The sequence below is a fragment of the Cervus canadensis genome, chromosome 18 (assembly GCF_019320065.1).
Source record: "Cervus canadensis isolate Bull #8, Minnesota chromosome 18, ASM1932006v1, whole genome shotgun sequence".
Classification (NCBI taxonomy): domain Eukaryota; kingdom Metazoa; phylum Chordata; class Mammalia; order Artiodactyla; family Cervidae; genus Cervus; species Cervus canadensis.
Window position 1 is genome coordinate 51,804,007 of NC_057403.1, and position 11,627 is coordinate 51,815,633.

Consider the following 11,627-nt stretch of genomic DNA (forward strand, 5'->3'; position numbering starts at 1 on the left):
TGCAGAAGATCCCAGCAGAGAGGGCAGCTTGACGCAGCACCTGATCCTGAGGTCCACCCTGGCTCCAGCCACGAGCGCTTCCAGGACAGTGTAGCAGCAGGCAGTCCCGTCCTGCAGTCCCCTGCCAATGCGACTACAGGGTGCACTTGGTGGTGACAGCTGGCACCCAGCCTGAGTTGTCCCCGCTCCATCCAGGAAGATCAAGGTGCCCGGGGCTCTTGCCACACTCAAGGGACACACAGTTCACACCAACAAGGAAATGCCAGCACCAAGTTTTCCCTGCCAGTTTATCCAAACCCACTGCTACTTTAGAAAGGTGTAATTCTGCTTCAAGTTATTTGATGACTTTCCATCGTGAAGAGAAAGGAAAAATCACTAGAGACCAGAAGCGGCATTCTTTGCAGCACACGATGTCAATCTTTATTACAGAAGGTTTGTCGGTACAGGGCTCTGCCCCAATCCACTCAGCCCAGTCCCCGGCTTCTTGACACCACTCCACCCCCACCCACCCCTCCTACCCGGGCTCTTCCTGCCCACTCACTCTTTCAGAGCATTCCCCACACTCAACTACTCTAAACACTAACAAGGAAGGACTCAGCGCAAGGAAAGGGTAGTCACCTTCCAGACACCCCCCTCACCTCTCTACCTGTCCTCTTCATCTTCTCTGGCCTTTGCTGATGGATTTCATTCTTCCACCATCTATGTATTGTCAGCAATCCAACCTTATGGGCCACCTGTCTGGGGCAGTGGTCAGCACCATCGCCATCCCCCCACCCCAGTATGAGGGTCACTATAAAGACAAGGCCATCTTACTGTTCACCCACCATGAAGGCAGGTGGTCCAAAACATTAAATAAAATTGGACGGTCCTTGACAATGGGTCGATGTGAAAAACACAAAGAATTTAATTCAAAAAAGGAATCATTTCAGGTGACTTCCACAATGCTTTGGGTGTGCTATCTGCTTGGGAAGTTAAGGTTTCCATCACAGTTTAAATCAAAAGCATCCACGGGTTTCAAGCAGGGGTAGGCCCTGGGTGGTCATCCCAAGCTCAGCCTCCTCTTAGACATACCCGGGAAGACGTACTATTATGGTGAAGGGATGCTTGGCTGGGGCAGGAGGCTGGGGGATGAGATGGAGTCAAGAGCATGCCCTCTAGATCTGAAGACAGCCCCGTCTTCCCAGGAGGTAGGCTGGGCACAGACAGAGCCGACAGCAAGGCAGATGGCATAAGATGAGATGATTAGCTAAAGCTCTCATTTTAAACTGGTTTCACAAACTACAGAAAAGTGAGAAACCAAAGAGCTGAGAATTCTTAAAAGTACTCTGAAAGGAGGGTTGATGTTAGAAGTCTATTCTTCTGAGCAGTTAAGTGAGCTCCAGGTTCTATCCCTGAATAAGAAGCACTTGTCACTTTTTAAGAGCAACTTGCAACCACAGGACCCAAAAGTTGCTGTCAAATTCCTTCAAACTCCAATGAACATTTCAGAATAGTTCAAGGCACCTCCAGTGAACAATTCACTATGTGCTTTTGTTTTTCTGACCATCAAGTATGTGAAGTCAGAGGACACAATAATGATCTTTATCCTCCTCTTGGAAAGGGAGGGCTTTTTACACATTTTTCTAAGACATTCTCAGTGAGAACCTTAATACACATTACCCGCAGAACTCCTTTCTTCAAAATGAGAAAATGCTTATTTTTTCCAGATTTAAATAGTTAAAAGTGGTAAAGTCACAAGGACATTTTAAAGTCAGTCTGGCATTATGATATCATGTATTTAACTGTACAGCTAAAGTCTTCAGAATTTATAGTGTAGATGAGATCGTAAGGAAAAACTAAGGCTAGTAAGCTATAAGGGCGTTATCAATGATCTGCTTACACAGACTCACCTAGAGCCTGCACTAGGCAGAACCATTTACCACCCACCAAACAAGGCTGGTGGGTCATTCTCTCTTAGCTCCTTGTGCACCATCTAGCACAGGAAGTATTTCTTCAGCAAGTGCATGTACTATACCTGACAATCTTCTAAACTGCAAACTCTGAATCTTTCGCTATCTGTCCACACCTGGAACGTTTCTGAGGCACACCAGTCAAGATTCTGGCACCATGTGCCTCAATTTGGGTTTTCTCATGACTAGACTTCATGTATGTGTTTCTGTTTCAATGCATATCATTACGGAACGTGATAGCATTGTCTTTTTACTGGAGATGCCAGGTTTTTCCACTGTGAGGTTATAATTCTTCCTTTGCAATTTATAAACATTTTGGGAGAGATGTGTAAACATCCCAAATTGGAAGAGACTAAAGGAGACATGACAACTAAATGCGGAGTGAGGTCCTGGATTAGATCCTGAAACAGAAAAAGGATATTAGTAGAAAACTGATGAAGTTCAGCAAGGTCCACATTTCAGCTAACAGTACTGTGACAAAGTTAAGTTTCTGATTTTCATGAGGATATCTGATAATGTAAGGTGTCAATGTTAAGGGAAGTGACTTTTGTGTAAATCTAAAGTTCCTTCAAAAGGAAAAGTTTATAAAGCTGAAGATTTTAATTCCATACATCTGGACAGGGCGTGAGAGTCCATGTTTCTCACAAATCCCCAGCAATGGCAATGCCTCTGCCTCCACTAGCAAGGCCCTGGCAAACACAACTGGTATATTTCACTATTCACAGCTTTTGAAGGACAATCAACTAAAATGCATCAAGGTTACACTTCCAGCACAGTAATCACCGCTTGCCTAGAGGCAATCCTTAAACTCTGGCCCAGTGATACAAGACAAGCCCCCTGCAGAGGCTAAAACCACAATCTTTGCTCTAACACCGTCTATGGTTGGCATTCCCCAGCTAAGCCTGGCACCCCTCCACAGCTCTGGAGCCAGGAGAAAATCCAGTGGGAATGCACACCATCCGCCCACAAGTGCAATGCAGAGGAGGCCATGGGGACCGAGATGTGGCCAGTCATCCCACTGCCACTGGGCATTTGTTACCACAGTCAATGGGAGGCAGGAGAGCAGGGTGATGAGAAGGGATGCTGGAATACCTACTCACACAGAGCGACTGGCCTCAGAGGTGAACTTTGCTCATCCCATTAAAGTGACTTTTAGTATCATATAATAAATCCACAAGAAAGAATATAAGGTGTGCAAGAGATTCTGCAAATTTCTGGCAGACCAGGAGGATTAATGGGGGAAGAGGAAACAGTAATCGGAGCACACAGGAGTGCATACAACAAAGGAGGCCTCCAAGCCTATAAAGGCTAAGACTCCAAACCAGGAGAGGGCGAGGGCTGTGCCTGCGCATGGAAGTCAGGTCCCTGTACGAACAGCTGTACAAGGGCCCTCCACAGACCAAGTGGAGCAGCCCCCAATCAAAGGCATCTTCCTTAAGCTTGAGAGGCCGAGAAAATCTGCCTTCTGACACTTGAGGTCCCAGCCCAACAAAGTTCCCCAAAACCCAGTGGGTAACCTGCATATTTTCAAAAGTAGTCCCACAGGGGAATTCCCTGGTGGTCCAGAGGTCAGGACACCATGCTTTCACTGCTGTGGGCCCGGGTTCAATCCCTGGTTGAGGAACAAAAATTCCATAAGCCGCCATGTGGGTGTGACCAAAAAAATCAGCGCCCGAAACTCACAAGTTCTCTGCCTGCTTCCTCTGGCCTTAGACAACAATAATTACCAGAAAGAGTATTTGCCACACAAAGCAAAAAGCCAGCCTTTTTAAAAAGAGAACAACAGTGACAGAATAGGACACAAAAAATTAGAGAATAAAAGAGAACTAAAAAAATTCTTACTAGTATCCTCAAAGTCAAGGAGATAATGCATTCATCAAACAATATATTATGAAAAGGAACAAAATAAATCCTTAGAAATTAAACTTTGATTGTGGAAATAAAAAATTTTAAAGTAGGATTGGAGGATAAATGTTTCTATCCCAGAAACAAGAATAAGATGACACAGGAAGAGGATAAAGACAGAAGATCTGGAAAGTTAATCCAAGATGTCCATCATCCAACTAACAGAAACTCCTAAACAGAAGAGTAAAAGCAGAGCTGGAGAAGGAAATAGCAACCTACTCCAGTATTCTTGCCTGGAGAGTCCATGGACAGAGGAGCCTGGCAGGCTACAGTCCATGGGGTCACAAGAGTCGGACACAACTTAGCGACTAAGCCACCACCAAAAGCAGAGCAGAAGACATTCTCAAATGACACAAGAGACTTTCAAATTCCAGAGCTGAAGGAAAAGTCCCCAGAGTCAGAAAGCAAATTCAGAGTAGGACTCTACATTTTTGGGGAATTCCAGAAATGTCTTAACACCAAAGAGGATCCTGAAGAGTTATCCAAAAGGAATAAGGCTACTTGGCAGTAGGTTCTCATTGAAATAAAGGAAGTCAAGATTAAAACATGAGACCTGAACAAACTCAGTTGTATAGTAAAAGAAAATGTCAGGATGATGCCAGAGCTGGTCTAAGGAGTAAACAATCCAGATTAGAAAAAGGATACCACAAGGCTGAGGAGGGGGACGGTAAGACACTTAGTGCTATCCTTCAGAATCTAAAACAAGGTAAAGTGGGACTTCCCTAGCAGTCCAGGGGTTGAGACTCCATGCTTCCATTCCAGGGGGGACAGGTTCAATCCCCAGAGAACTAAGATCCCACATGCCTCAGGGAGCAGTAAAAAAAAAAAAAAAAAGGTAAAGAGTCAACAGAAACAGCAAACAGAAAAGCCATCACGAACAAAAGAAAAAAGCAAAAACCCGTATAACAGGGGAAATAGACTACCTGGCTGTGAAGCAGTATCTGCTTAGTTATAAACAATCTGAACTAACTGAATATAGTGAATTCAGGGGATAGGTGAGATGCAATATGAAAAATTAATCCATCCTATCTGTTAACAGCAAGTCAGGAATGTATAAAACCAGTAAAGTGCCAGCTTATTATTTATAGCTACGAAGAACTCCCTCAAGAAACAGCAAAAAGATAAAAGTCTTGGAGGAGTGGAACTGGGAGGTGGGGCAGGGGCTGTTTTATAGTTTTCCATTGACACTTTGTGGCATCATTTTATTAAAGTATCAAAAGTGTGCAATTTTTTCAGAACACAGACTTGGGACAGATCGCGTTCAAACCTGGCCGTGTGTCCCAGGGAAGCCCCTTCCCTCCGTGGGCCGCAGCCACCTCCCTGTCCACCTGACCGGACCGCCGCGATGAGAAGTGCTGGAAACGCTGGTGGGACCGGCCGCAGCATTGGACCCACACACAGCATCCGCTTTCTCAAAATTGGAGCCTTCATGACAGGACCCGACGTCCCAGGAGCACACGCTTACTTTAATCGCCAGACAAAAAGGGGCAAAGGAGCTTAAACACACGGAGTTAACGTTACCGGCGGCTCGGAAATTCCGAGCACCGGGCAGGGGTCCCCAGGGCCGCCCCTAACCAGGGCCCGCCGCCCGCCCAACACGAACCGCCGCCTCCCGCACTTCCGCCCACAGCCGCTGTCCCCGAATCCGCGGCCTCCGGCCTCCCGGGTCCGTCGGGGGGGGGGCCGCCTAGTCGCCCGCCCGCCCGTGGCCTCACGACCCGGAGCAGCTACATCGCAGCAGTAGCACGACCCCACCCCGCCCGCCCGCTGCCGGACGCTGCTCTTGCGGGCCTGGTCCCGGAAGGGAGGCCCGCTCCGCGACGGACCCCGCGCACCGCGACGGCGGGGACGGCGGGCCGGGGGATGGGCGGCCAGAGCCGGGTGCGGGTGCGCTGAGGCGCGGCGGGCAGGCGGCTTGACAGAGCTGAGGCGGGGGCGCACAAGACGGCGGGCCGTTGGGGCCGGTCGCCTTATCGGGGGGGGCGGGGGCGGCGGCGCGGGCGCCGCGGCCGGAGGAGGGCGCAGGGAGGAGGGAGGAGGGGAGATCTCGCTCTCGCTCTCGCCCCGCGGGAAGGGGGAGGTGGAGACGCGACCGGCTGCGGGAGCTGCAATTACCGTGTGGGCTGCGGAATTCTCGTGGTGTTTGTCGGGGAGATGCGATAATGGCGTCCGTCCTCGCGAGAGAAGCCGCCGCTCTGCGCAGGCGCCGCGAATCCCTCCCCGCGGCCCTCCGCCCTGCACCATCTGCGCAGGCTCACCGGGAGGGGGAGCAGGGGGCGGGGCGAGGCGCGGGGCGCGGGGGCGGGGCCTGCCGCTCGGAGTCTCCCGCGCGCGCTGGGCTGGCGCCGACGACCGCCGGGCATGCGCACGGGTCCTGCATCCGCGCCACAGATTGGCCCCCAAACTTCTTACTTCTCTGTCACGCGTTCAAGCTTCTCACTAGCCCCTGAAAAGTCGCGCTGGTGGACCGTTCGAGGAATTTGCATTTTCTTTGAGGCCTAATGAATAGGAATTAGTGCCACAGACGACTACATGTCCCGGAGAGCCCTGCGCAAGCCTCGAGCGTGCATTCTGGGACTCGTGGTTCCTGCGTCTGCGCGAAGCCTGCTGGTACTTGTGGTCCCATCCCCACCCCGACCCGTGCCAGCGCGTGGGATGCTGGGACTTGTAGTTAAGTTGTGTAAGTCCGCTGCGCCGGCGCGTCTCTGGCCACTGCTGCAGTGGGGTTCCCCTGAGTAGCAGGCGAGTTCAGGGGTTCCCAGGGTTGTCACAGGTTCGAAGACACGCTCCTGGAAAAATATATATTAATTATATGTGATATATATTTTATGTGTAATTGATGTTTGTTATGTATTGTGATGTTTGTTATGTATCCTTAGAAAAGGCAGAGAAACCAGAGATCAAATTGCCAACATCCGTTGGATCATAGAAAAAGCAAGAGAATTCCAGAAGACCATCTACTTCTCCTTCATTCTCTATGCTAAAACTTTTGACGGTGTGGATCACAACAAACTGTGGAAAATTCTTACTAAAGAGATGGAAATACCAGACCACCTTACCTGCCTCCTGAGAAACCTATACGCAGATCAAGAAGCAACAGTTAGAACAGGACATGGAACAATGGGACTGGTTCCAAATTAGGAAAGGAGTGTGGTCAATCTTGTATATTGTTACCCTGCTTATTTAACTTACATGCAAAGTACGTCATGCAAAATGCTGGGTTGGATGAAGCACAAGCTGGAATCAAAATTCCTGGGAGAACTATCAGTAACTTCAGCTATGTAGGTGACACCACCCTTATGGCAGAAAGCAAAGAGGAACTAAAGAGCCTCTTGATGAAAGTGAAAGAGGAGAGTGAAAAGGCTGGCTTAAAACTCAACACTAAAAAAACGATCATGTCCTCCAGTCCCATCACTTCATGGCAAATAGATGGGGAAACAATGGAAACAGTGACAGATTTTATTTTCTTGGGCTCCAAAATCACTGCAGATGGTGATTGTAGCCATGAAATTGAAAGACACTTGCTCCTTGAAAGAAAAGCTATGACAAACCTAGACAGCATATTGAACAGCAGAGACTACTTTGCCAACAAAGGTCCATATAGTCAAAGCTATGGTTTTTCCAATAGTCATGTATGGATGTGAGAGTTAGACATAAAGAAGGCTGAGCGCTGAAGAACTGATGCTTTTGAGCTGTGGTGTTGGAGAAGACTCTTGAGAGTCCCTAGGACTGCAAGGAGATCAAACCAGTCAGTCCTAAAGGAAATCAGTCCTGAATATTCATTGTAAGGACTGATGCTGAAGCTGAAGCTCCAATACTTTGGCTACCTGATGCAAAGTCCTGACTCATTGGAAAAGACCCTGATCCTGGGAAAGATTGAAGGCAGGAAGAGAAGGGGACAACAAGAACGACATGGTTGAATGGCATCACTGACTCGATGGACATGAGTTTGAGGAAGCTCCAGGAGATGGTGATGGACAGGGAAGCCTGGCATGCTGCAGTCCCTAGGGTCACAAAGAGTTGGACAGGACTGAGCACCTGAACGACAATGTATTGTGTATAGAATGTCCATATATAATAATGCAATGTTATTTATATATGAATATAAACATAAGTATGGTTGTATTGTATTTAAAGAGCATAAAAGTGTGTTTGTGGGTACTATAGGAAAAACAGTCCCAAACTATAGACAATTCTCAGGAATGTTATTCCTACTTACCAGTATTGCTGGGAATACCACTGCTTTTCATTTTTCTTCTTTACACTCACCTCTGTCTCCTGAGTTGTTTACAACGAGCTAAAATTCCTTGGATCCTCCAAACATGAAATGGTGGAGCTATTTTCTTTCAGAAAAGAAACGATTTACTGTGAGTTTCCTGCCCACCTCTCTTTTGCCAATGATAAAACACTACTCAAGGCAGTAACCAGCCGTGGGGCCTTGGGCAACCTTGTTGGGGCTCTTCCAGAATTAGCCCTCAGGGTTCTTCTGAGACTGGTCACCAGATTCCTCTGCAGGAAAAGTGCCCTCGAGAAAGTCCAAAGAGGGTTAGAGCAGGGAAGATCGTGGTATTGAAATGAGATCTGTCCTAATCAGAGGTAAAGAAGAGTCCAAAGAGATTGGAAAGTTGCTCTGCAAAAAAAAAAAAAAAGATGAAAGTGGGGTCCTGAATCCAAAGCAGTTGAATCTGGAGTCCAGGGTCTGCTCACAGTGGGGAAAGGGTTTCTGAAGCCAACCACAAAAATCCCGAGAGACCTGTGCTTTCTGTCCCCACCTCTTCCTCAGTCACAACCAGTCTGAACACTTAACTGTAAAATTCTTGCAAGGATACATGCATATCTGACTGGAAAGCAGATGAATGTAAGGTGATATTTTTCACACTATTTTAAAATATCACCAGGTCCTCGTCTGCAGCCCTCTTTCAGGTGTGGGCTTGCCTGCTCCTTCCTTTCCAGGCCACTGCTCAGTCATCCTGAGTCACTGTTAAGTGGAGCAAAACAGTAATTGTCCTTAGGCTGGAGTGCTAGACTTCTCTTTTCCGTTTTTGATGTTTCTGTTTTATTTACTTTTATTTGGGCTTTCCTGATAGCTCAGTTGGTAAAGAATCTGCCTGCAATGCAGGCAGACACTGGTTCGATTCCTGGGTCAGGAAGATTCCCTGGAGAGGGGATAGGCTATCCACTCCAGTATTCTTGGGCTTCCCTTGTGCCTCAGCTGGTAAAGAATCCATTTGCAATGTGGGAGACCTGGGTTCGATCCCTGGGTTGGGAAGATCCCCTGGAGAAGGGAAAGGCTACCCACTCCAGTATTCTGGCCTGGAGAATTCCATGGACTGTATGGTCCTTGGGGTTGCAAAGAGTCGGACAGAGCTGAGCTACTTTCACTTTCATTTTCACTTGCTGCCCAGGAACTGAGACAAGTGAAGTTGTGCAGTATTGACACCTAACTGATTCACCATGGTTTTAAAAAAATCAAATACCTAGAAATCAGCGAAGACCACTGCTTCCCAATGAAATTCACTTCCCTACCACAGGGGACCCTTCTCCTTGCCATCAAGCCTTACTAGAATCTGATCCAGGGAACCCCCGGCTGCCCAGTGGTTAGAACTCTGAACTTTCACTCCCAGGGTCCAGGGTTCAATCCATGTTTGGGAAACTAAGATCCCACAAGTGTCTCAAACAAAAATAAATAAATAAAATAGAATCCAATCCAAGTTCCCAGAGTTAACTAGGCTGAAGACACATCCATGGGAGCTTTATAGAAACAGAAGGAGGTGCATGGTGGCCTGGATGGCCCCAGAGATGGGGGCCCATGTGGATGCACATGTGCCAGGCGTTTGCAAATATCTCCCTTGTTTGAAACCATGCAGGGCCCACTTCAGACACACCCTGGAATCCTTAGAAGCATCCTGTTCCTGAAGATGCACCCATCAGGGAGAAAAGTAAGTTATTTATGAAGCTCTCAGTCATCCAGGAAAAGCCTAGAAGAGAGTATAAACTCCACAGAGCAGGGCTGTTGGAGCAGGCTCAACCTGGGCTTGGAGTCCTCGCTCTCCTGCGGCAAGTCAGCCACCTCCTCTGGGAAACTGAGTTTCAAACCCACAGCTCACAGGCACATTGGGAGGATTCAAGGAAGCGGAGTTTGTTAAGGGTTTAGCGGAGAGTCTGTCTCAGGAAACGGGCATATTACTGAGTGTTGAGTTACCTCGCCTAGGCCAGGCACATGATTATAATCCCTTTTCATTGTGCAGGACGGGAATTTCAGAGAGGTTAAGCAACACTTGTAACCATAGCAGGCAGTGCTATTGCTTTGAGGAGGAAGCTTGCGAGCTGTGGCAGGAAAGGTGCTCAGGATGTGGGATGTGGAGGTCCCTGTCAAAACTTGCCAAGGGACAAGTTTTGTCTTTGTCCTAAGATAACTCGAAGCCTTTACAAGATTTTGGGACAAGGGTGGATATGAAGAAATTTGCATTTTCAAAACTCACTCTGGTTAGAATGTTGGAAAATGAGCTGGGGGTGGGGAGGAGGGGTCCGGAGTGAACTTGGGGAGAGCAGTGGAGGCTGTGGCAGGGGTCCAGGCAAAAGACAACGGAGACTTGGACGAGGGTGGTCACAGTGGTGGTAGAGAAGCAGGGGGGACAGAATCAGAAGATTCCAAGGGGTGATTCAACAGGACACAAGCACAGATCTGACCCTCGGGTGGGCAGGGGTAGGGGGGTCAAGCGCTCGATGCCACCTGGACCTGCAGATGTGAGGCTTGATGGACGGCCGTGCTGTTCCCGGAGCCTGCCCGAGGCACTGCCACCCTGGGGCCCCTTCTGTAGTTCCTCCCCTTCCCCAGACACCTGGAAGAAACCTGGTTTGGGGTGAACTGGGGTCCTGGGAACAGAGCTCAGAGATGATCCAAGGGAGTGGGAAGGAGCAGGATCCAGCACGCCCTGTAGCTCCACCCCCACCTGGCAGGAAATTTCACCCAAGGCAGGACCGGCAACTGCCGCATGTTCTGAGCCATGAAGAAATTTAAGGAAGTATCATCAGTAAAAATTCGCTTAACGTGAAATTAACCATTAACCATTCAAAGGTGTACAACCCAGTAGCACCAAGTGCATTCACAGTGGTGTGCAACCGTCACTAACTGGTTCCTGAATGTTTTCATCACCTTTCCCCGTTACCTGCCCTCCTTCCCCCCTCCTCCCCCAGTTCCTGGCAGCTGTCTATCTGGACGTTTCATATAAACGGCATCATACATATGTGACCTTTTGTGACTGGCTTCTTCCATTTAGCATAATGTTTTCAAGGTTCATCCTTGTAGCATGTGTCAATGCATCACTCCTTTTTTTTTAATTACTAAACTTTATTTTTTAGGGAAGCTTTCAGTTCACAGCAAAATTGAACAGAAAAGTACAGATATCCCATATACCCTCTGCCATGTCCCCAACCTCTCCCTGATCAGCTTTCCTTCCGGAGCCAGAGTGGTGCATTTGTTACAGTCGATGACCCTGCATAGACATGCCATCACCGCCCGGAGTCCCGAGTGTACATCAGGACTCACTGTTGGTGTCCTACAATCTATGGATCTGGACAAACATGCAATGACGTGTATCCCTGTTTATAGTCTCATACAGAGTAGTTTCACTGTCCTAAAAATCCCCTGTGCTCCACCTGTTCCTCCTTCCTCCCCACAACCCCTGACAACCACTGATCTTGTCACTTCTTCCATAGCTTTATCTTTTCCATAACATCATATAGTTAGAATCAACCTATAGCCTTCTTGGA

General features: G+C 48.2%; 1 protein-coding gene across 8 annotated transcripts in view; it reads right to left on the reverse strand.

Moving 5' to 3' along the window:
• LOC122420576 (BTG3 associated nuclear protein) overlaps positions 1 to 6,320 on the reverse strand; it is a 68,987-nt gene extending 62,667 nt beyond the window's left edge. For all 8 annotated transcript variants that reach the window (XM_043435822.1, XM_043435821.1, XM_043435820.1 and 5 more), the window contains exon 1: positions 5,970 to 6,320. In XM_043435822.1, the coding sequence (XP_043291757.1) occupies positions 5,970 to 6,098 (129 nt within the window). In that variant the 5' untranslated portion in view covers positions 6,099 to 6,320. The remainder of the gene's footprint in view (positions 1 to 5,969) is intronic.
• Between the last annotated feature and the right edge of the window lie 5,307 nt (positions 6,321 to 11,627).